At 41.2% G+C, this 25,890-nt stretch overlaps 1 protein-coding gene across 5 annotated transcripts; it reads left to right on the top strand.

The window, feature by feature from the left end:
* The first annotated feature begins 6,333 nt into the window (after nt 1–6,333).
* On the top strand, nt 6,334–25,086 carry LOC121324063 (signal transducer and activator of transcription 3). 5 transcript variants are annotated; one of them, XM_041265488.1, is made up of 24 exons: nt 6,334–6,507; nt 11,901–12,053; nt 13,281–13,425; nt 13,756–13,854; nt 14,011–14,103; nt 14,365–14,446; nt 14,588–14,685; nt 15,308–15,459; nt 16,005–16,163; nt 16,936–17,028; nt 17,369–17,428; nt 17,536–17,565; nt 17,670–17,763; nt 17,906–17,953; nt 18,517–18,600; nt 18,773–19,007; nt 19,669–19,721; nt 19,835–19,929; nt 20,022–20,161; nt 20,571–20,783; nt 21,370–21,412; nt 22,317–22,376; nt 23,273–23,376; nt 24,740–25,086. In XM_041265488.1, exons 2-24 carry the CDS (start codon nt 11,926–11,928, stop codon nt 24,790–24,792), a joined length of 2,361 nt encoding a protein of 786 aa, XP_041121422.1. In that variant the 5' UTR covers nt 6,334–6,507; nt 11,901–11,925; the 3' UTR covers nt 24,793–25,086. The 5 variants fall into 5 exon arrangements, with proteins under 5 accessions (XP_041121422.1, XP_041121421.1, XP_041121425.1 ...); XM_041265487.1 differs by having other exon boundaries at nt 20,571–20,786; nt 24,740–25,085; XM_041265491.1 differs by lacking the exon at nt 22,317–22,376 and having other exon boundaries at nt 24,740–25,085.
* Nucleotides 25,087–25,890: the final 804 nt, after the last annotated feature.

Here is a 25,890-nt window from a genome sequence, read left to right as displayed (position 1 = left end):
CAGTCTGTTTCTTGTAGAATAATATATGATACGATATAATCAAAGATGCTTCTTTTTTAAAAAATATCAATATCGATAATATGCGATATCAATAATGCGTAAGGTGCAGTTAAACATACTGTTGCTGGTTTAGCTGGCCGAGGGCATCTGCATGGTTTTGTATCCCTTTCGTTGTTTAAGACTTTTTATCTTCAGTAATAGTCATGGACCTTCCTAGCCTTCAAGCAAATTCAGACGCCTAACCAACTCTTTCCATTCAAAGCCGAGTGTTATATAAAGCACAGCAGATCCTGAATGGAGCCCAGTTGCTTTAGGGATATCAAATAAATTGCTTTTTCCTTTGATTGCATTACATGCATAGCTTGAACTATAACCTCCAGATAACATCCAGTCTAAAGGGCGACAGTTCTGCTGATTCAATTATTAACTTAATTAAAACGGATTTGGTTGTATTTTAATATTTTTAAAAGGTGGAGGTGTTAAGAATCTGGCACTATGGAGAGCAGTTGAATATAGCCCACTGATTTCCATAGAGAGTCATGGCAGTACATTGAACCCTAGCTGCCACTCCACTGCATAGGTCTCTGTTTGACACAGTGATGGATCAGCTTAGTCTGCTGGAGTTTATCAAAATTAAAATCCTGTTCCAGATCCTGTTGTGGGGGTTTTAGCTGAACTGTGTACTGTACCTCGAACTCCAATCTGAACCGTGTACTGTACCTCGGACTCCAATCTGAACCGTGTACTGTACCTCGGACTCCAATCTGAACCGTGTACTGTACCTCGGACTCCAATCTGAACCGTGTACTGTACCTCGGACTCCAATCTGAACCGTGTACTGTACCTCGAACTCCAATCTGAACCGTGTACTGTACCTCGGACTCCAATCTGAACCGTGTACTGTACCTCGGACTCCAATCTGAACCGTGTACTGTACCTCGGACTCCAATCTGAACCGTGTACTGTACCTCGGACTCCAATCTGAACCGTGTACTGTACGTCGGACTCCAATCTGAACCGTGTACTGTACCTCGGACTCCAATCTGAACCGTGTACTGTACCTCGGACTCCAATCTGAACCGTGTACTGTACCTCGGACTCCAATCTGAACCGTGTACTGTACGTCGGACTCCAATCTGAACCGTGCACTGTACCTCGGACTCCAATCTGAACCGTGTACTGTACCTCGGACTCCAATCTGAACCGTGTACTGTACCTCGGACTCCAATCTGAACCGTGTACTGTACCTCGGACTCCAATCTGAACCGTGTACTGTACCTCGGACTCCAGTCTGCACCCCTGAATGTGCTTGAGCTCTCAAAAGGGTTTCACTTTATGAAGGCATGATTATACTGTAATGTGTTCAAATTTTATTTTGTGTATTTTCAGTTAGGGTTTAATTTTCTTTCTCTTTTGTGGTGCACCAGTGACTTGAAGAGGATCGTGATTCAATAACGACATGTAATGAAATAAACAAGTGTCTCCTGATCTGTGTACTGTACAAAAACCATCAGCAAACAGTGTGTGTTTTTTTTTTTCAAATAACAAAGCGGGTTATTTCTTGACTCCAAACAGTGTATTATTCCTTTCAACCATTACAAAAATGTTTGTAATATTACATTTTTAACCTGTTCGTATTGTGTACATTGTGTATAACTGCTAGATCGTTATTTCCTGTGCTTTCTCGCTAATCCAGCAAAACATGCTTCAGAAAAGACTGATCGTGCTGATTGTTGAGGGACAGGACTGGGGAAGCACATTACGCTGAAACATTGTGCAACGAAGCCTGTGCAACAATGATATGCTTCCCCACAGAACTGACGCAGTTTTTGCTGGAATACTATAAGCATGGAAAGTAATGACCTGTGCAGAAGCAGCAATGAAGAATCTTGCAGCACATGCATGATGCACATGTACATAATGACAATGCAGCGGATATGAAATATCATTTCATGACCCATATTAAAGATATGATTACACGAAGATGTACTTCTACACCGTTAAGCCCGGATGTTGCCTCTTCTTCAGTGGATGCCCAATGTGTATTCCCAGCAGTTGTTTTGAATACAGTTAGAAAGGCTTGGGGAAATGGCATGGTTATTATTTGCTTCATGGCACATTTAAAAGCATCAGATTATATGCTGGAACAGTATTTTTTTAATTTACATGACTGTATCCTGGTGATCAGATAAAAAAAAAAAAAGTTTACATTGACCACAAATAGCATTTAGATGGAGAAGCTTTATGTTTACTTTTGTAGTTGTATCTTATTTACCCAAAGAAATGAGTTTGCTTTCTGTTATTGTATATTATCAATCGCCTAACCACTAACAAGTCAATAAAACAACGTCTGATTCACAGTCTTTGGTTTGTTTTTTTACCTTCAATCTTCAAATGTATTTATGCGACCAGGACAGAACCATTGAGCTATACGTCTCATTTACAAGGGGGTCCTGGCAAGAGAACCGTTGTCAGATTTAATATAATATTTATGAATGGATTTAAAAAAGGTGAAGAGGCTGTTTTTATATTTGAAGGCAATGAGTTCCAAAGATGATGATGATGATGATTATTTGTTTATTTAGCAGATGCCTTTATCCAAGACGATTTACAGAGATTAGGATGTATGAACGATGCATCAGCTGCAGAGTTGCTTACAGCAACGTCTCATCTGATGCTTGACATACAATGGCCCATATTAGACCTCAATTTAGGGATTTTAAAAACAGGCACATCATTTGATCTTAGTGCACAGGTAAGAGTTACATGTCTCTACCAGTGATGTAAGGTAACTTGTAGCATGAGTATAGTACACTACAAAACAATATGCAATTCAACATGTTAAGGTAAAATTATTCAGCAGGTTTCATTTGACTTTATGAAGCAACATGTGTTAATTCAGTAGGGTGAGGCAACGCTTTTATCCATCACTGTACGTGTAATCTGTTGTGCAGTTGTTGAGATCAAACTGACAATCTACAGTTGTTGAGAAATCGTCTGAAGAGAACGTAGTATTCCCCCTGGAGTGTCTTAAAACAAACAAAAAAAAGACTCAAGCTTTGATCTCTATTTTCTTTTTCTGAAATGAAGCAGAAAATAATGTCTTGCTTTCTCTTTAAGAAGGAGAAAACACCTAGAAATGAACACCTCGAGGTGCACAGAAACGCACCTAGAAATGAACACCACGGGGTGCGCAGAAACGCACCTAGAAATGAACACCTCGGGGTGCGCAGACATTCACCTAGAAATGAACACCTCGGGGTGTGCAGAAACTCACCTAGAAATGAACACCTCGGGTGCGCAGAAACGCACCTAGAAATGAACACCTCGGGGTGCGCAGACATTCACCTAGAAATGAACACCTCGGGGTGCGCAGACATTCACCTAGAAATGAACACCTCGGGGTGCGCAGAAACTCACCTAGAAATGAACACCTCGGGGTGCGCAGAAACGCACCTAGAAATGAACACCTCGGGGTGCGCAGAAACTCACCTAGAAATGAACACCTCGGGGTGCGCAGACATTCACCTAGAAATGAACACCTCGGGGTGCGCAGACATTCACCTAGAAATGAACACCTCGGGGTGCGCAGACATTCACCTAGAAATGAACACCTCGGGGTGCGCAGAAACTCACCTAGAAATGAACACCTCGGGGTGCGCAGAAACTCACCTAGAAATGAACACCTCGGGGTGCGCAGAAACTCACCTAGAAATGAACACCTCGGGGTGCGCAGAAACTCACCTAGAAATGAACACCTCGGGGTGCGCAGAAACTCACCTAGAAATGAACACCTCGGGGTGCGCAGAAACTCACCTAGAAATGAACACCTCGGGGTGCGCAGAAACTCACCTAGAAATGAACACCTCGGGGTGCGCAGAAACTCACCTAGAAATGAACACCTCGGGGTGCGCAGACATTCACCTAGAAATGAACACCTCGGGGTACGCAGACATTCACCTAGAAATGAACACCTCGGGGTGCGCAGACATTCACCTAGAAATGAACACCTCGGGGTGCGCAGAAACTCACCTAGAAATGAACACCTCGGGGTGCGCAGAAACTCACCTAGAAATGAACACCTCGGGGTGCGCAGAAACTCACCTAGAAATGAACACCTCGGGGTGCGCAGAAACTCACCTAGAAATGAACACCTCGGGGTGCGCAGAAACTCACCTAGAAATGAACACCTCGGGGTGCGCAGAAACGCACCTAGAAATGAACACCTCGGGGTGCGCAGAAACTCACCTAGAAATGAACACCTCGGGGTGCGCAGAAACTCACCTAGAAATGAACACCTCGGGGTGCGCAGAAACTCACCTAGAAATGAACACCTCGGGGTGCGCAGAAACTCACCTAGAAATGAACACCTCGGGGTGCGCAGAAACTCACCTAGAAATGAACACCTCGGGGTGCGCAGAAACTCACCTAGAAATGAACACCTCGGGGTGCGCAGACATTCACCTAGAAATGAACACCTCGGGGTACGCAGAAATTCACCTAGAAATGAAGACCTCGGGGTGCGCAGACATTCACCTAGAAATGAACACCTCGGGGTGCGCAGAAACTCACCTAGAAATGAACACCTCGGGGTGCGCAGAAACTCACCTAGAAATGAACACCTCGGGGTGCGCAGACATTCACCTAGAAATGAACACCTCGGGGTGCGCAGACATTCACCTAGAAATGAACACCTCGGGGTGTGCAGAAACTCACCTAGAAATGAACACCTCGGGGTGCGCAGAAACGCATCTAGAAATGAACACCTCGGGGTGTGCAGAAACTCACCTAGAAATGAACACCTCGGGGTACGCAGACATTCACCTAGAAATGAACACCTCGGGTGTGCAGAAACTCACCTAGAAATTAACACCTCGGGGTACGCAGACATTCACCTAGAAATGAACACCTCGGGGTGCGCAGAAACTCACCTAGAAATGAACACCTCGGGGTGCGCAGAAACTCACCTAGAAATGAACACCTCGGGGTGCGCAGAAACTCATCTAGAAATGAACACCTCGGGGTACGCAGACATTCACCTAGAAATGAACACCTCGGGGTGCGCAGAAACTCACCTAGAAATGAACACCTCGGGGTGCGCAGAAACTCACCTAGAAATGAACACCTCGGGGTGCGCAGAAACTCACCTAGAAATGAACACCTCGGGGTACGCAGACATTCACCTAGAAATGAACACCTCGGGGTGCGCAGAAACTCATCTAGAAATGAACACCTCGGGGTGCGCAGAAACTCACCTAGAAATGAACACCTCGGGGTGCGCAGAAACTCACCTAGAAATGAACACCTCGGGGTGCGCAGAAACTCACCTAGAAATGAACACCTCGGGGTGCGCAGAAACTCACCTAGAAATGAACACCTCGGGGTACGCAGACATTCACCTAGAAATGAACACCTCGGGGTGCGCAGAAACTCACCTAGAAATGAACACCTCGGGGTGCGCAGAAACTCACCTAGAAATGAACACCTCGGGGTGCGTAGAAACTCGCGCCTGTACTCGGAATTGACTTGATAAGTTATTCAAGAAAAGCTCTCCCATAGAGTTTACGTATCGGGTACGGCAGTAAAAATGTTCCGGATGAGAGGAAACTGATCGTCCAATCAGGTTTTAAAACACTCCGAAGTGTGGAAGTGAGTTGTACACTGTTCTAAACGTGAGGGAAGGACAGCTTTTCTAATTTTGAAATCAACACCCCTAATAAAATCAACAGCAGATATTTAAATTAAGACATCTTTAAGTAGGTCAAGCAAATAGTTTTGGAAAGCAATTAGGACTGCTAGCATCCAACCTTTACACTCATTTTGAATTTATTATTATTATTATTATTATTATTATTATTATTAATATACACCTAGTGAATCAAACTGGCATATTTTTTAGAAACATTAAAAGTGGTTTATTGCCGGGTTATGCTTTTTAATTCCTGGCGACTCATATAAATGAATCGATTTCGTGTCCCGGGAAATATGTAGAGAACAAATAGCACTAAACCGACGATGACGTTATCACTGCCAGTAACTCAGATGATTTCCAGCTGAGCTGTTGCGGAAGGTAGCCTTACCTCCCACCGCATATATATTTTTTATGGTTAACAACAGTCGCTCTGATGAGATCCAATCGGGGGGGGTAAAAACTTCAGTAAACGGCCGCGGGGAGAGACAATAAACATAAACGCGCGACCAGATTTTGCTTTCTAATCACGCCCTTCTGAGCTATTCGGGCACTCTGATTGGAGTAAACGTTTACGCCCTCATGATTTATTTATTAATGTAATATTTACGGGCTAGCCATTGGTCGCTGATGCTGCCAGTTAGATATTTCCTGCTTTAGGCTGGTGAGTGAGTCTAGTTTAGTCGGGAAAAGGTAAAAGAAAGAAGACAGATTGCAGGGGTTTTAAACCCTTTATTCACGAATTACACGCTTATTTTCTTCGTGGAAACGTTCCCGTCGCCGCGCTCAAGTCGCGGTTCCTAAACAGGGAGTAAAAGGTTGGTAACTGTGAATGGTTTCCTTTTTTTATTTGAGTATAATATCATACTTTTATGCAGTGGATCTGTTGAATCAGTTCATGGTTTGTGCACGGGTTCACTTGTGCACAGTTTGTTTAGTTCCTGTATAGTAAGCATAATTGGTAGTAATTTGGATTGAACGTGTAAGTATTATAATAATAATAATACCGCGGTCGGTTTAAAACAGCGGTTGCCAGTTGTTTTGGGAAGAATCTCTATCGTTATCACAGTGCTGTGTTTGTTACTCCAGAAAGAAAGCGAAACAAGATCAAATCATGACAGTAAAGTATTCGGCTTGGTTTCTTTGTGCATAATGGTGTATCCACACGTAAGATGATTTTTTCTTTAATAGTGTTACGTTTGCGGAGGTTTTATGCAACACAGTCACCACAAATTGAGGTTTATTGAAAAGTAAACCCGTCATCCGTCGCGATAAACAAAACCAAACAAAAACCGTACAATTTCTTTGTAAGAGAAGGATATGCGATACGTTTTGTTGGACAAACTAAACATTATGCTTCATGTTTTGTTTCTCATTTTATATATATATATATATATATATAGATATAGATATAGATATAGATATATATATATATACACACACACATACATACATACATACATACATACATACATATTAGAATTGCCACCTCGTCCAGGATTCCATTTAAGTCCAAGCGTTGGAGCATTTTTGCTACCCCGCGTCATGAGATGCAATATAATACTACACTCAGTAAGCCTATCCCTCCCTGTAGTGGTTTGAAAAGTACCTTTTAAAACACTTAGTGTGCATCGCTGATCTCTGAGGGAGAGGAAGAGGAGAGATCAGGGAATAGCCAGTGGCACTGAAACACTTTTTAAAGTGGGGGTGCTGAAAGCCATTGAACGAAACTGTAACCCCTGTATGTGATGGAAGCCACGCAAAACCAGGGGCTGGGGTGGGGGCCGCAACCCTAGTTTCAGCGCCCCGGCAGTGACTCTCGTTCAACGGTATCAAAGCCCATTCTTTCAGAAGTCTGTGGTATATGAACATGTAAAGCAAGCTCAAGACACTTTGATTTTCATCAACGTAGAATGTTGGTCTTGTCATTGGAGTTGAATGACTGAAGTGTCAGCACAAATTTGTCAAAATAATTGTGCAGTTTACTGCACAGATCGAATGATTATTCAGGTCTGCAATGCAACCTCCCTGCTAGCTGAGGCTCTGATGAAGCAGCTTCTGAAAATGTTATTCTTTTTAATCTGCTAGAATGTTCCAGTGCAAGGTTGCAGTGTCTTCTGATTTTCAATCCAGCAGAAGATCTCAATTAATATAGTGTTTCCAATTATTTAGTTGGACATATTCAATATTTGTTGCAATGTCTTTTATAGTTGAGGATTAAAAAAATGCACTTGATTCAAGGTACAATACCTGTGAAACATTTTGAGCCCTAGAGAGGTGTGTTAAATTTGTTCAATTAAATGATAAAATAATTAGACCAATTAAGTATGCAAGAAGAAATTGAAGGTAATTCTTCTAGAGTTAGAATAGATATTGTAAAAAAAAAAAAAAAATTCAAAAAATCAGTATGCGTCAAATTGGACAGATGCACCACATGAAATAGGTGACAGGATGTAAAATATGACACTTTGAACCAGGCTCATTAGTGGCATTTCTTTAAGGTACAGGCGTCCGAAGGCAGTTTATCATATCCGAATTAAACATTCACAGGGTTACTGATAAAATCTGTCTTGGGTGGGGGGATGTTTTCTCAACTCCTTTTTACATATCAAGTGATTTTGAAGTGGTTTTAGATGGAAACTCCTCACAGGTGATTCTTACCTCAGCACATGTTGGCACCAGAGAGCACCTGGGAATTTCCTCATCTCGTCTGTTCGGATGCACAGTTTAAACTCTGTCGTGTGTCGGTAGATCTTGAACTTCAGTGTTATGTGATTGGGATAGTGCAGTGGTTTTTCAAACCCCTTGTGTCTGCTGGTTTTCATTCCAACTCTCAATTACTTAACTAGACCCTTCATTGAACTGATAATTTGCTTAATTATATATTTTTACCTGTTTTCATCTTTTAAACAGCTGCAGTTCAAGTTACTTATAAAATGTTACAGCTAACTTGAAATCTGCAATTGTTCAAGAGCTGAAAACAAGTAAAATGATCAGTTTAATGAAGGGTCTAATTCAGTATTTGAGAGCTCGGTTGGAATGCAAACCAGCAGCCACAGGGTCCCCAGTACCGAGTTTGAGAAGCCCTGAATTAGCTTAATTAGGCCATTTAAATTGTTTTCAGCTCTTAAACATAACTAACTTAATCTGCGGCTTTAAGAGCTGAGGACAGTTAAAAAGGTCTAATTAGGGCTCCAGAGTGGCTCATCTCCTAAAAGGCACTGTGCATGGAGTGCAGGATGCGCCCATTAGCCTGGAGATCGCTGCTTCGAGTCCAGGCTATTGCACTACCGTGGTGGATGGGAGTTCCTAGGGGCAGATTGGCTGAGCACCGCCCAGAGTGGGGAGGGCTTAGGTCAGCCTGGGTGCCCTCTTCTTCGTCTCTCCCAGGTCAGTGCAGGGGTTGCAGGCTTATTATTATTAGTTTGTTTAGCAGACGCCTTTATCCCAGGTGATTTACAGAGACTAGGGTGTGTGAACAATGCATCAGCTGCAGAGTCACTTACAACAACGTCTCACCCCAAAGACGCAGCACAAGGAGGTTCAGTGACTCGCTCAGGGTCCCACACAGTGAGTGAGCCGGGATTGGAACCAGGGACAAGCCCTTTTCTTTAACCACTGGACTGCACAGCCTCTTGTTAACCTCATGGTAAAAAGTAGTAGATCAGGCAGCTATGCAGTGAAAACACTCAACTATTTAAAATTCATTGCATGTGTGGACTGTTAAAGTCATCAGTTAAATTAGACTATCGCTGATTTGCCTGTTGTGACAGTTATTCCAAGATTTTCAGTTACAGTTAAAATGTAACAGTGTGTGCCAGATTAACAGAAAATAAACATGGAAAGTCCTTCACCGTTGTGCCACCAAGTGCTTGCAATTCCTCTGGTTTATACTGTTGCAGGTAAAGTTTAGGAAAGCTGTTTCCTGTAGATATGCTTTTTTGACACAAGCTCTGAACTCCCAGAGACCTTGCAGCTGTTTCGCTATCCTTGTCAGTAACTAGCCTAGCCGCTGCTTTCGCAAGGACAGCAATGTTGCCAAGTGGTTCAGTGAAAGCAACGTCCAGTGTCTTTTGTTGTCATTAAAGGTTTTGTCCAGTCAGATTAAAACCAGGTGATTATGCTGAATGAGATTGATCAGGATGGTACAAGTTCTAGTTTCTATATCAGACAGCTGAAATTTATTTAAACCCTTCATGGTTTCAGAACAGATTTGGTGCATTTAACTCCATGTCAGTGCAAAACCGCATCCTGTTTAATCATCGAAACACATACAGATTGAACGCGTCTGCTAAAGAAATGAAAGGTTCAGTGGATCACAAGGTTAAAACAAACAGATATATAATATATACCTCAATTTCTCCACGGTGTTGATTGCAGATGGTTATGTACATGTGTGCAGTATAGACCTATAAGGGTTACATCCTGTTCTAAATGTTCTGATTTAACATGTGATCTTGTAAAGAACTTCGGGATACAGCATTGTCAATAATTTGTAGTAGTTTCCTGGTGGCACCCTTTCCTCCAAAGTGGGGCACTCCTTGCTCCCTGCTTCCGCTCTCCCCTGGTGGGGGGGGTGGGGTGCGGGGATACAGTTATGAAAAATGAATGAAGGTGTATTCCATAGAGACGCTATTGAAATATAACATCATACCTGTGTTACTCAAAACCTTTTTGATGTTGGATATACCATGACTGCAGAGTGTCTTAATTACAAAATGTGCTTTATCAGTTCAAGTAGGCATTTGTTTTCTTGTTTACTGGCACAATGTCACAATAACTTGTGTAGACTTTTTTTTTGTTGACTGGAGTTTTTGCATCAGGATTCCCCAAGTCTGATAGAATATTCTTTATAACTATCACCACTTTACCCACGCATAGTGTACTGTACTCTACCCAGCACATTTACTTTCATGTGGTCTGTATTACTGTAATGCTAAAAGGAAGTAAAGAAAAGATGCCGGGGATCTTGTGAAACTTAAACTGTATAATTAAAAAAAAAAGGGGGTTATAGCTAATGAAACAGTTCTCTAAATGTTACCTGGGATGTACTGATGATCGTTAAAAGAAACTCGTGCAATTGTGTGTCATACTGTAATTGAACCCCTGCCTGCCTTACTTTTCAGGTAGTTGCACGCCCTAGTTTGTTTAGTTTTTTCTTGGAGATTGAAAATATCGCCACCCCTGTAAAAGAGGTCTTCTTCCATTAAGTGGAACACTGCTTCCCTAGTGACTGTCACATGCTTTACAGCCAGTTTTATACCAGAATGACCTAGGTAGCGCAATTGTAACAGACGACTGTAAGGCTTGCAAACTATAATGTACCAGCTATCATTTTTTGCTGATATTTGCTTTTCTTGTGGATCTTGGCATTAACCCATTTTAGGTCTCATTACTTACCACAAAGCAGTGTCGCCAGTGTAAGCTTCTCTCTATAAATGTGCATACGTATGCTTTTCCTAATAAGATGTCCACACTCTTTAGACTAGCTATTTTGAGGGAAAATAGTGAAATAGCAGGTTCAGTTTAGTTTACCACAACATCCTGGGGTTTGCTTTGTGTCTAAAACTTTTTTTTTTAGCTTCAGCGTTCATTTAAAACAGGATGTTGCTGAGCTATGACAATGCATGAAACATTGTTTTGACAACTGGTAAAGGTTTCTGAGGTTTCAATTATGCATGACACATTGCTGTAGTAGCTACTCAGTGGGTAGTCTGTCTGTACTGCCAGTTTCTAGGATTTCTTGAAGTCCAAGATTTATATTCACATAGCAGACAACCTGATTCCTAAAGAACCAGGATAATATATATTCCATAAAGCTGTTAAATTGTCTTATTTCTGAAAGAGCTAGTTAAATCACACTACAGAAGACAATCATTTATAGAATATAATTTCTGCATGTTGTATACATCTTGCACTTTTATACATCAGGTGTAATTCAGCAGGGGTTCAGTTGTGTGCATTAGACACAGAATACATGTTGCATTTTCTGTCTTTTTTTTTTTTTTGTACACAGTTGATGGTGTGCCAGCTCGCACTGAGCTCTCTTTAACTTTATCTTGTGGATCGTTTGTCTTGCTTCACTGTTTCGTTTCCTGGTGGTTTGTTTTAAAATTAACGGGGAAGTGGGTTTCCCAGTAAGAGTCTAAATAAAGAAATACAAAAAGTTAAACTTCTTATGACAGGAACATTGTGTCATTATTTTCTCCAGGTTCCTCTGAGCTGTTTGGTCCATAATGGCGCAGTGGAATCAGCTGCAGCAGCTGGACCCCAGGCACCTGGAACAGCTGTATCACCTCTACAGCGACAGCTTTCCAATGGAGCTCAGGCAGTTTCTGGCCCCATGGATCGAGAGCCAAGACTGGTAGGTGTACGGGTGGCCTGACCCAAACATGCCTGTGCCTAGTGGGAGTAATTCTTTACAGTGGCCATACCCAGCATCATGAAGCCCCTCTGTGGCTTGGACCTCGGTTTCAGGAGACTAGGTTTCAGGCCACTGCATGGCATACCAGGGGAGACTTGATACAGGCGTCTCAAACTAGGTCTCCCGGTGGTCTCCTGGAACTGGGTTTCAAGCCACTGTCCCTGAAAAAGTGGCTTTGTGTTCCCCAAGCTCTAATCTTGAAGGTGTTAAGGTTGAAGTGAATCAGGTGTTGAGAAAAAAAATTTGGTCATGCTGAAATGAATCATGGGATGCAGCGGCATTTGCCATTCGCTAGAATGTAATGTTGTTAGCCCATGACAGCAGCAAGTCTGCATGGATTAATATACAAATCCTTAAACCCATTGAATTGTGACCTAAGTGAGCCTTGTTTATAGTGGTGGCCTGTCAATTAATATCTGTTTCCTGTATCTCGTTAATGTGTCGCCCAGCTGGTATCTCTCGAAACCGGACTACTGACTTCGAGGATGCAAATTTCAGTGGTTCTAGCAAAAAAGAGCCCCTTTTGGTCTCGTTTACTGTTAAACGAAACTAAAAAACTAAAAAACACTGCTAGGAAAAAGAGCAGTAGAAGGGTAAATATGACTAAGCTATCATTCTTTGTATCAGGAGACGTTCCGAAGCACCGCTGAGAGTTTAGGTCAGTCATTTCGGTTTTAACCCTTTTTGCTTTTATCCTCCAATAATCAAACCTTTTATTTTTCCATTGCCATAGTACTTGAAGTTAAACACTAATCAGAAAGGTCATGACTTGAGGATTTCCTGATCAAATCTTGTGTAATGTAATAGTTTTCAGATGTGTAGTATTTGTTGATATTATTATTATTATTATTATTATTATTATTATTATTATTATTATTAATTAGTCACTTTAGAGGCTTTTATCAAAAAAGGACTTGGAGATTAAGGGGTCAACTATGCATCAACTACAGCTGCTGCTGCTGCTGCTGCGTCGCTTCCAGTAGGACCTCGGTTTTCCGAAGGACGGAAGAGAAGGAGGTTAAGTGACTTGTTCAGGATCATGCGTAGTGAGTCAGTGGCTGAGCTGGGATTTTACCACTGGACTACCAAGCCTTGTCAGTTAGCTGTATTGTTGTTGTTTGTTGTTATTAATCTATTTATTTATTTATTTATTATTTATTTAAATAGGGCTTTTGCAGCCAACAAGGAGTCTCACGCCACGCTGGTGTTTCACAATCTGCTTGGAGAGATTGATCAGCAGTACAGTCGCTTTCTGCAAGAGAACAACGTGCTTTACCAGCACAACCTGCGGAGGATAAAGCAGCATCTACAGGTGCGCACTTTTACTCATGCACTTTGCTGGAACAGGTGCAGTTTTTCTTTTACTCATGCACTTTGCTGGAACAGGTGCAGTTTTTCGTTTACTCATGCACTTTGCTGGAACAGGTGCAGTTTTTCAATTTCTTTGAATATTCGTTTTCAATTAAAACAATTGCATAATATATCACGGTACACTACTGTAAACTTTGGATACTATGAGTCAATGCTTGCTGTTCAGCTGACCCAGTAAACATACGACTGTAAAAACTAATTGCATTTGATATTTCTTGTTGTTCATTAAATGTCATCGTGAGCTTGTCTTTTTTTGACCCCCCCCCCCCAGAGCAAGTACCTTGAAAAGCCAATGGAAATCGCCAGGATCGTGGCTCGCTGTTTGTGGGAGGAGTCTCGGTTGCTGCAAACTGCTACAACCGCAACTCAGGTAGGAACTGCAGTATCGTATAAGTCAGGCTCTGACGCTGAGCGTTTCTTTTTTTTAATTTGCATTGATTGCTCAATGCGGTGGCGTTTGTGTACCTTCATTTGGATCACAGGCAGAAGGTTGTGTATAAATTAGCAAATGCACTTTATTTAACAGGATGGACAGGCTCCGCATCACACAGGCACAGTGGTGACCGAAAAACAACAGATGCTGGAACAGCACTTGCAGGACGTGAGAAAGAGAGTGCAGGTAGGCTTTGTTTTTGAAGTATATGCATGGTATTCCCTCTCTATCCAGCCAGATGATTTCAGAATTCACACTTTACTCGTATAGAATCTTCTGCATTAACTAGATTGGTTTGTGCATAGTTAATAATAATAATAATAATAATAATAATAATATATTTTTTAATAGTAATAAAATGCACTAGTTTAAAAGTGCATGGTGGGTTTTTGAAAAAAAATCACTTTTTCTAAGTGTAAATAATTTGTGCATTAATCTTCTGTGCAGGACTTGGAACAGAAAATGAAAATGTTGGAAAACCTACAGGATGATTTTGATTTTAACTACAAGACCCTCAAAAGCCAAGGAGGTGAGGGATTAGTTATATGTGGCAGATGTGGGATTGGTATCCCTGAAAATCTTTTCTTACCTCTTGTGAGAAATCCATCCATGCACTTAAATACTTATTCTGGGATTTTCTTTATTTATTTTTTGTGTTGCTTTTACTCAGAAATACAGGATCTAAATGGAAACAGTCAAGCAGCAGCAACAAGACAGAAGATGGCACAGCTGGAACAAATGCTAACGGCCTTGGACCAGCTCAGAAGGGTAAGGAGCTTAGTTTTCCTCTCTTTGAACTGTAGCAAATGAGCTACCTATCCCATGATCTGTCGAAAGAGCGAGAGACACAGACAGACAGACACAGACACAGAGACAGAGACACACACACACACACACACACACACACACACACACACACACACACACACACAGACAGACAGAGATTCCATCTCAGTCCTACCCCATCTACTTTATGTATTACGTGGCTTGTTAAAATATACTACAGACTTAAGTGATACTTTGTAAACGTGTGTGTGTACAGCTATGGCCAAATCACCTAATTTGCATATTGTAGATCTTTTATTTTAACCTTGTGTAATCAAAGAAACTACAACATAATGTCAGAGACTACAAAATGATATCGCATAAGTCTACAGTCTTAATAGTAGTGCAGTATTTCATGCTAGATTTTGAAATGCCAGTTTTTCTTTATATGTGGGGGAAAACTATAAAGCAGTATGTACGTCAACATGTTTAACATTATTTGACAAGTTTCGTTCGACTTTATGAAGCAAAATTTAATTCTATAGGGCTATGCAAAACCTGTGTGTGTGTGTGTGTCTATGCTTGTTAAGCTTGTGTTTTAATGCATTGTGTTTTGCATCAACAGCAAATTGTAACAGAAATGGCGGGTCTCCTGTCTGCCATGGATTTTGTTCAGAAGACGCTGACGGATGATGAGCTGGCGGACTGGAAGAGAAGACAGCAGATCGCCTGCATAGGGGGGCCCCCTAATATCTGCCTTGACCGCTTGGAAAATTGGTAAGAAATCTTAATGTAAAGGCTGCTCAACCTGGATTGTAGATGTTTTAAGGTAACACTGTAATGCTATGGCAGTCCGTAAGGACAAGGTTCCTTCTTTTTTTACATTTTTTATTTTCTTATACCAAACGTTTTTATTGAGGAAATCCTTTTGCTTACTGTCGGATCAGCCCTGACTTAGGAGTTTAGTCAAAAAATGAATTATGGAATTTAGTCAGAACCAGGAATCGTTAAAATGTATTCTGAGGCAATTGTTAAAAATATTGATATTTTATTTTTCAATGTAATTTTTATTTTTACAATTTCAAAAAGCATAGCATGATTTAACAATAATGCAAAAAACAAAACAAAAACAGTACGTCCTGCACAAGACCACCCCAACGCCAATCTCTCTCCAAGATCTCCTCCCACACTCCCACCAGTCCCCCAGGCCCTCTCCCTCTCCACTCCCCGAGAAGTATTGCTATTTCTTATTCCTCCACAGTTGCTCAGCTCTGTAGGAAATCACTCAGCCGCGTGCTTGTTCTCTCTCCCGATCCCCGCAGGATCACGTCCCTGGCCGAGTCTCAGCTCCAGACCCGTCAGCAGATTAAGAAGCTGGAGGAGCTGCAGCAGAAAGTCTCATACAAGGGAGACCCGATCGTCCAGCACCGGCCCGTCCTGGAGGAGAGGATCGTGGAGCTCTTCAGGAACCTCATGAAGAGGTGCGCTCTACGAAAGGGCCTGCGTGTGCTCACGTAAAACTAGAAGAAACCTTCTTCGAGTATACACTGAAGAAACCAATAGCCAAAACTTTTGCTGCCTGGCTCAGGGGTGTTCCTGGAGGGTCACAGTGTCTTCTGGCTTTTGTTCCACCCCGAGCTCTCAATTACTTCATTGGTCTTGTTATGGAAGATGCACATGCTTATTTAATTGTGAAACTCAGAACATTTTATTTGCACACGTTATTACAGTATCATAATCTTAATGTTTGATGTGCTGAACGTCTTGTATGTGCTTACATCACACGTTCATTTTTAAATGCATATACTGCGTAGGTTATCTGCTTTTCTGTAGATTTATTTAGTTGTTCTTAATTATGTTTACAATAAGAACAGTAGTCTTCTAGCTAGCTGCTTTTTCTTTATAAATGAATTAAAATATGCATGAGTTGGATTAGAATTGCAGTAGGGTGTTTTTCATATTTATAGATTGATTGATATGCAGGCGAAACCCATATTAATTCTATCAGGTACCCTTCAGTGTGCCACATGGAGTTCACATACTGGTAAACAGCCACAAATGGAGATGACCCAGTTTGATTCTAACCACTTCAGGTTTTATTAGTGTTTATCTTTTGAGCCTGTATAGGTGGTGATCTGGAATAGCGTACAGTACTGTTGAAATGACGGTATACAGATGAGATTTAGTCTCTATTGCAAACCTTCTCTATGTGAAAATGAAGTGTTCACTAAAATCACGGTTGTCTCTTTGCAGTGCCTTCGTAGTGGAGAGACAACCTTGCATGCCCATGCACCCAGACCGGCCTCTCGTCATCAAGACAGGCGTACAGTTTACCACCAAAGTCAGGTGGGTAGTGTGACACTGTTCTTCTTTTCTTCCAAACCTTCCTTTAAGTTTGTTACAACAACTGCTGCTTCAAAAAACGATCAAGAAGTTGACCTTGTCCTTTCGGTCCTGAATTAACAAGCTGAAGAGTATTTCTGCATGACCTCAGACTGGGACCTAGAAGTCCTGTGAAGTTCCAGTCTGATTTCTGACAGCACTTTGAGACGTTAAGGACTGAAAGGGTTAAGAAACGGTGACAAAGACATGTTGTGTGTGGGTGATTAGGTGCTCAATATTATCTACGCTTTGTTTCAAATAATAAGCTGGATAGATTAAAAAAGTGACATTATTTTGTTTGCAGGTTACTTGTGAAATTTCCTGAATTAAATTATCAGCTGAAAATTAAAGTTTGCATTGACAAGTGAGTAAATACCATCTTTTTAACCAGATTTCCCCAGTTTTTGTGGTGCTACGTTCTTGATCTAGATTCTGTTCCTTCGTCTCCTAACCTCTTCTTTCATTTTACAGAGATACAGGAGATGCTGCTTCATTAAGAGGGTAAGGTTTTATCGATTTTTATAAACGGGTAGCTTTTAAAAGCAGAAGTCCCATGGCGAGAGTGCATTTGGATCCTTCTGTTAACTTTTCATGTACGTTTCCAGGTCACGAAAATTCAACATCCTGGGCACAAACACAAAGGTCATGAACATGGAGGAGTCTAATAACGGCAGCCTGTCCGCCGAATTCAAACATCTGGTGAGGAGTGACCTTTGTTAATAATTGCAGTTTTATCTTTTTGACTTTATAGTCCTGTGAAACTGATACAGTAACTTTACTCAGAACTGCTGCAGTCTGGTGTGTATTCTGGTGTTGACGGAGACTATTTGTTTCATTGCAGACCCTGAGAGAGCAGCGCTGTGGAAATGGTGGACGAGCCAACAGTGATGTAAGTACAGGGGGGCTGAAAGGTATCCCCTTAACTAGGTCATGAGGTCGGGTGTTTATAGACTCCATCCGAAACTCCTAACACAATCATAAACTCTGAGGTCAGGTCCTTCTGTTGGGGGTGGTGTTAACTATATTTCTTAATAGCCGTCATATCTGAACGAAACTGGAGAGGAACGGGAAATTAAAACAAGGTAAAGGCAATCATACAAATAAAGCTGAGGCTCTAACGGATAACGACACAGAACGACTGTACAGCCCTGAAACACGATGTTTAAAAAAACACCCAACTATACCGCTGAACCTCGTCGTCTTTAATATTAGCACCGCAAGGGTATCCGTGGATTATAAAAATAATAGATGGGCCTTTGCAGCGAGTTACAGGAAAACAGTTCCAGCTCTGGTTTCTGTGACAGTGTATAAACTCCACCTTCGCTCTCAGAATTTTATGACGTCACAGAAACCTGAGATGGAATTCACTGAAATCTCTGTTCTGTGTGTATTTAGTTAGTATATTGGGCTCCTGTTCATGTTCTTGTGTTTTTTTTTCTATCATTATCTCAGGCATCCTTGATTGTAACAGAAGAGCTGCATCTCATCACCTTCGAGACTGAGGTCTACCACCAGGGACTCAAAATCGACTTGGAGGTTAGTTTTCGTAAGGCGGTAACATTTTCAAGATTTGTAACTACCAACTTTGGCTCTATCAAATTTAATGCAACTAATGTATTTTTTATTCACTCTTTTTTTTGGTTTTGTAATTTGTTTCAGGTATATAACTGCTGTCTTTTTTTATTTATTTATTTTTTTTGTTAAACAGACCCACTCCTTGCCTGTAGTGGTGATCTCCAACATATGTCAAATGCCAAACGCCTGGGCCTCAATCCTCTGGTATAACATGCTGACCAACCACCCAAAGAATGTGAACTTCTTCACCAAGCCCCCCGTGGGAAACTGGGAGCAGGTAGCAGAGGTGCTGAGCTGGCAGTTCTCCTCTACCACGAAGAGGGGGCTTTCCATGGAGCAGCTCACCACGCTGGCTGAGAAGCTGCTAGGTTGTTGATGATGAGTGTTATTTATTTATTTGGCAGGCGCCTTTTATCCAAAGTGACTTACAGGTGTTACAGGGTTACAATAAAAGCTTAATATTTAAATACAGTGTAGTTTACAGTAAGTGCAGTAATAATGTTTGTTTACAATGACGTATTAGCAGTGCAAGGACAGACCCTTAAGTCTCGGGTCCGAGTCGCAGTGACGTCGAACCCAGGTCAGTCCAGGCTCCAGTTAGAATACAGTACTCAGAAGTGCACATTAATATGTATGTGTTACTGCTTTTATTCTTAATTTTTCAGGAACGCGTTGTTCCGCATCTTGCACAGGAGATGAAACCATGCAAGCTTCATTGCCTGTTTGCTGCATTGCCTCTTGCCATATACTCAATAGGGTTTTTGATGAAATGGGACAGGGAGTGGTGGCGCAGTGGTGGAACGGGACAGGGAGTGGTGGCGCAGTGGTGGAACGGGACAGGGAGTGGTGGCGCTTTGGAGACTTCAGAATGCTTCACACTTTTCTTTCACTACCTTCTTTTTAAACAATTCGACAATTGGTTTTTAATTTTATTTGGAACTCAAGAGTTGCAAAATCTATTCCAACAGGTATGTGTATATGCATCTTCCTCCTAAACTAATATTTATATATATTCTTTTATTTTTTTAGGTCCCTGTGTTAATTATTCTGGATGCCAAATTACTTGGGCAAAATTCTGCAAGGTAAAATTTAGTATCTTTTTTTTTTTTTTTTTTTTCTTTGATTGTATTTTGGGCATTTCTTTGGGAATCGATTTTTTATCTCTTGATAATTTTGATCTTGTTTTTATCTGCAGGAAAACATGGCAGGCAAAGGTTTTTCATTCTGGGTGTGGCTGGACAATATCATTGACCTGGTGAAAAAATACATGCTGGCGCTTTGGAACGAAGGGTAAGTTATGTTCGAAGGTCCAGAACTGTGCTGCACTGTTTATCCTTGTGACAGAGAGCATGTTCAGAAGTTGCTTTTCTTTCATTTCTCAGGTGCATAATGGGGTTCATCAGCAAGGAGAGGGAACGAGCCCTCCTGAGCACAAAACCCCCCGGGACCTTCCTTCTGAGGTTCAGCGAGAGCAGCAAAGAAGGGGGCATCACTTTCACCTGGGTAGAGAAGGACATCAGTGGTAAGCACAGCTAGTTCTGACTCGGGATGTGAATCTGGTGGTGGCTCTGATTTTCTTTATCTCCAATACCTTGTTTCCACGAGTAAGGATTGACCAAGCTAAGCCGGGTTCTCCCGCATGCCTCCTGTACTCCCCGTTAGTTGAGTGAAAAAAAAAAAAAAAAGATATGAGAATATTAAAGTGCGGAGAAACCCACTCGCCCCAGATGTGGCTTCAGTGTTTACACCCACTTGTCACTTGATTGGTCAGTGTTGTGACGTACTCCCACCCATCTTGGGCAGCTCGGATCAGGGAAGCAAGGCTTTCCATCTGGGTTGAGTGATGCATTGGAACACAGTGGAAGTCACACAGCATCTTTCTGTCAATGCGAAACAAGCCTGTTTTAAAATCTCCTCTGTGCCCTCCCAAGGGAAGACCCAGATTCAGTCTGTGGAGCCATACACCAAGCAGCAGCTCAACAGCATGTCCTTCGCGGAAATCATCATGGGCTACAAAATCATGGATGCCACCAACATCCTGGTCTCTCCCCTGGTGTACCTGTATCCCGAAATCCCAAAGGAGGAGGCGTTTGGGAAGTACTGCCGCACTGAGAACACGGAGCCGCCTGACTTCACTGAACCAGGTAGTAGTTGATTGTCCTGGTTTGATGTTGTGTGTCATGCCTCGAGTCCCGTCTGCCACACCAAGCCCACGTTAGGGTTAGCGTCTCCAATGGAAACTCTGCATCGCAGTAATGCAGTCTCTTCATTTATTTCTTTTTTTTTATAGGGTTAAAGTAATCTATTGCTTTTCAATAGCTGAGTCTCTCCAAATAATAAGATAATAATTAAATGGTTTCAGGGTCTTGCTTTATGGGAAAAAGTAATAATTAAAAAAAAAAAAAAAAAAAAAAGTATATATTATATACACGTGTGTGTGTGTGTGTGTGTGTGTGTGTGTGTGTGTGTGTGTGTGTGTGTGTATATATATATATATATAAAAATTATTTTGGGGCTTTCCCAAGAGCTCTGTTGTGTTGATTTGTTTTCCTATTGTAATGTTGAAAGGGATAGTCAGTCATAATATTTAATATATTCTCATGTTACTGTAAATCACTCCTTCCTCTGAGGACCGCTCTTAGAAGCAGATCTCTTCTCACTTCTGTTTCTTTCTTCATTGACTTGTGAACGATTTAGCAATTAACAAATGTGTTTTTTTCTTTTAAATAGGCACAGTCCCATATCTTAAGACAAAGTTCATCTGTGTCACACCGTAAGTATTCTGTCTTTTTAATATTACATGTAGCTTTTTATATTCAGTGGTTGCAGTTTTTGACCTGGTTAGTTTCATCTAGTGCACCCTTTTGAAAATGGGGTGCCTTCCGTTTAACATCGCTGTTTAGATCCCAGTACAGCAGTAGATGACTGTGTGTACCCATTTCTGCACTGCTCTCAAATAATCATTACAAGACATTGGAGAAAGATGCAGGAGCTGACCATCTTTCCAGGAAAGAATGACAACTGGAGGTGGGATGCTGGAAAACATTGCACTGGACAAAAGATCTGTCCCACAGATTGTAACCTCCCTTAAGAAATGGACATCGTGGAGGAATTTAGTACCCTTACTTAGTCCTGAAAATATAAAAAAAAAGTTATATAATGAATTTTTTTTTATTTGTTTTGAGTACACATGGACAGGATCAGAAAGTCCCATCAGTATTCTTCAGAACTCTACCCCCATGGAACGCGTGTAATTACAGTGGAGGAATCGTTGCTTATGCTCGCATTGTAACCGTGCAGCTGATATCATATTTTGGCATCACCTAGAATTTTAGGATTGAGACAGCCAGCATTGTTGTCAGTTTTTCATAACTATAATATATGGGGGGGGGGGGGGGGTGAAGCTACAAAGCAGCAAGTAACTCAATATGTTAACATAACCTCATCCAGCAGGTTTCATTCGACTTTTTTTTTTTTTTGAAGCAAAATTACTTAATTCTATAGGGCAATGCAAAACGTTAGCTATAGAAGAAGCCCTGTGGTCACATACAATCCCAGGACTGAAAGGGTTAAAAGGTCTCAAAAGAAGCAGTTACCAAGGTAACAGGTGACACTAAAGGTGACTGGGGCATTCTCCACAAAAAGGTGCCTAGTGAGAAAATGACCTTTCTCCATAGGTGCCCGTCCATCTTCATGGACCTGCCAGACAGTGAGCTGTTGACCAACGGATTTTGCGGGTAGGGATGAGAAGTGGCTCTGTATAAGATAAAGAGAAGCAGTGTGGTGCAGGGTCAGTGCTTTCCATAGTCCATCCTGCTCTATAACCAGAGCAGGGAATGCATGCAATCTCACCGTCTGCCAGTGTGTGTTTTTTTTTTTTTAATTAACCAGTTTTGTTCAAGCATTAAGCCCAGTAACTCAGTACTACTTTGCATGCATTAGCTTTTCTGTTAAGAGGTGAAAGACATCTTCTTTACTTGGTCATGTAACAGTTCTGTTGCAAAAGCAAGGACAGGTGGTGAAATTTCTTGGGGCAGTAGAAAAATTATGGTACACTTTTTTATTTTCTGTTAAATGCCACTAAATAAGTTTACTGCAATGTATACAATTTAGTCCTACTAATACTTTCTATTAAAGATTTGACTGGAGCATGAATGGAGTGGCTTAATTAACTGTTTCCAGCCCGGCTGTAGTTGCAGGTCCCTTGAATTGACCTTCTGAGATAACCCTCTGACTGGTGTTTTGTTATTGCAGGGAAAGTCAAATCAGATGTTCCTGCACATTCTCCTTTTCATAACTAACTACAACACTGAAGTTCACCTAACCCTGCTTCCTTTGTTGCTAATCCCTTTTTTTTTTTTTTTTTTTTTTTTTAATAAATCATACATGGTGTACATCATACGGTGATCTGTTCTCCACCAAGTTGTATGTTTGAACAAAAAAAAAAAAAAAAGTTGAAACAAATAATCTAAAAGTTATGTGATCTACAATTTCCCCCCCTTGCCCGCCCCTTGCTTTAACTTTTATCTGAATCTTGACTTTTTTTGCCTTCGTCTCCAGATTGTTTTGGGTAGTTGCTGCTTTGATATTCTAATAACCCATCTTCTTTTTTTCTTTTGTTTTTGATGTGCAGCACAAGCTCGGGTAACACCAGCGACCTCTTCCCAATGTCTCCCAGTACCCTGGACTCTCTGATGCACAACGAGGGACCAGAATCCAGTGCTGGAGGACAGCTAGGTAAGCAACAAGTCACAGAGCAGGAGGCAGCAGGAATCCACATTCCATACACAGCTACGGCCAAACGTTTTGCATCACCCCTATAGAAGGAACACATTTGCTTCATGAAGTTGAATGAAACCTGCTGAATAATGTTATGTTAACATACCGAATTACATACAGTTTTGTAGTTTTCCGTATACTTAATGATAAAAATATGACATTTCAAAATCTGACGTGAAATACTGTACTGCTTTTAATGGCTTTTGTGCTAATATTGTGTAGTGTCTTTGATTTTACATGATAAATAAAATATCTAAATGTTTATATATATATATTTATTTTCAACTGTGTCAATCTTAATTCTAGGAGGTGCAAAACTTTTGGCCATAGCTGTAGAGACTGTATAGGGTGTTTGTGACATATGGGTCTGTCTTGTTAGAAAACATGTTAGCTGTCAATGTTGGGCTGTACTATAACTGCCAGTTGACACACGTCATATCTTGGAAACCTTTGATTCATACTTCATATTTTAAAAGATAAACGTCTGGCTTAACATTTACCAGTTTAAATGCACTGTACTCTTTCCTCTCTCCCACTCTTTACTTTCTCCCCTCTCTCCTCTCTCCCTCTCTTTACTCTTTCTCTCCTCTCCTTCCTCTTTATTCTTTCTCTCCTTCCTCTCTTTACTTTCTCTCCTCTACCTCACTTTACTTTCTCCCCTCTCCTCTCTCCCTCTTTACTCTTTCTCCCCTCTCCTTCCTCTTTACTCTTTCCTCTCTTTACTCTTTCTCCCCTCTCCTTCCTCTCTTTACTCTTCTCTCCTTCCTGTCTACTCTTTCTCTCTTCTCTCCTTCCTCTCTACTCTTTCTCCTTCTCTCCTTCCTCTCTTTACTCTCTCCTCTCCCTCTCTTTACTCTTCTCTCCTTCCTCTCTACTCTTTCTCCCTCTTTACTCTCCTCTCTACCCCTCTTTACTCTCTCTCCTCTCTCCCTCTCTTTACTCTTCTCTCCTTCCTCTCTACTCTTTCTCCCCTCTCTCCTCTCTCTCTCTCTTTCTCCTCTCTCTCCTCTCTCTACTTTTCCCCTCTCCCTCTCTCTCCTCTCTCCTCCCCTCTTTTACTCTCTCTCTTCCTCTCTTTACTCTTCTCTCCTCTCCTCTCTACTCTCTCTCTTTTCTCTCCTTCCTCTCTACTCTTCTCCTCCTCTCTACTCTCTCTCCCTCTCTTTACTCTCTCCTCTCCCTCTCTTTACCCCTCTCTCTCTCCTCTCCCTCTCTTTACGCTTCTCTCTCTCTTCCTCTCTTTACACTCGTCCTCTGTCTCTCATTTTTTTCTTTAGTACATGTAATAATAATGTTGATTTGATTCCCCCCCTCCCCACAGACACGCTTACCCTGGACATGGAATTCAGTTCAGATGCTGCTTCACCCATGTGAAGAAAAGAAGAATTATTATTATTATTATTATTCATCATGTTCTACAGTCGATCTGCCATGGAAACATATATTCCTTTAACTGAACCTTGTATTCGTGACAGCCCCCCGTCCGTCCCCCCTGTCCCCCCACGTGGTCTTTGGTAAAAAGAAAAAAGCAGTTCTAAAAGCCAAGAGGAGACCATTTTCTTACCTATATGCTTGTGCACCAACAAATTATATATCATGGGTGTGTATATCTCTCTCTCTCTCTCTCTCTCTCTCTATATATATATATATATATATATATATATATATATATATATATATATATATATATATAGATATAGATAGATAGATAGATCGATATCTCCCCTTCAATCACTGTGTGTGTGTGTGTGTGTGACAAATGAGGGCTGTAACCAAACCACACCTGCAATTTCACTTCAGAAGCTGTGTTCTAATCGCTAGAAATACTGTTCAGCTGCCAACTCATTCTTCGTTCATTTGTTTGATTTTTTTTTTTTTTTAATTAATTTATTTTTTAACCCTTAACGGACGTGATTTCAGTTGTTTCATCTTAAAGGGACGGTGCATATTGCACACTCTTAATTTCAATTCAAGATGCAGCAACAACTGCGTATATTGAAGAGGTGGCATTGTAGTATCATGGCCTGTATTGTAGGTGCCAATTGCTTGTATTTTTTTATATCATGTGTTCTCTTGAGATTGTAAGCAAAGTATTGCACAGATTACTTTGGTTGGACATGTGCACATCACGTGTTTGTGTGTGGGTTTGTTTTTTGGTTTGTTTTTTGAGAAATAACTCAAGTCCCTGTTTGTCCAAACAAAAAAGAAGTGTGTAGCTTGTGCAGAGTTTGAACAATCCCAAATATCAGGACATGTGGTTTGCTTTGCTTTTAACCAGGGTGTTTGTTAAATGAAGTACAAAGCATTGTTTTTTAAATCCACAAAGTGCTGGCCCTTATGCACTTCCGCCAGTAAGACGAATGCAGTGTGTACTGTATGTGTAGCAATATCATGTACTATATGTGTTTTTAGCTATATATTAAATGTAGTGAATAGATGAGAATTTCTACACAGATTCGATGTTTCAGAAGA

The sequence above is a fragment of the Polyodon spathula genome, chromosome 12 (genome assembly GCF_017654505.1).
Source record: "Polyodon spathula isolate WHYD16114869_AA chromosome 12, ASM1765450v1, whole genome shotgun sequence".
NCBI classification, from domain to species: domain Eukaryota; kingdom Metazoa; phylum Chordata; class Actinopteri; order Acipenseriformes; family Polyodontidae; genus Polyodon; species Polyodon spathula.
Note: the sequence above shows the minus strand (reverse complement) of the source record. Positions and strands in the feature narration are given on the sequence as shown.

Bases quoted from the DNA above. Each gene is read 5' to 3' on its own strand.
- LOC121324063 (XM_041265487.1), top strand. From the start codon at position 11,926: ATGGCGCAGTGGAATCAGCTGCAGCAGCTGGACCCCAGGCACCTGGAA. The intron at 13,855-14,010 runs GTAGGAACTGCA...TTTATTTAACAG, and splicing joins CTGCTACAACCGCAACTCAG to GATGGACAGGCTCCGCATCA. The intron at 22,377-23,272 runs GTAGGGATGAGA...TTTGATGTGCAG, and splicing joins TTGACCAACGGATTTTGCGG to CACAAGCTCGGGTAACACCA.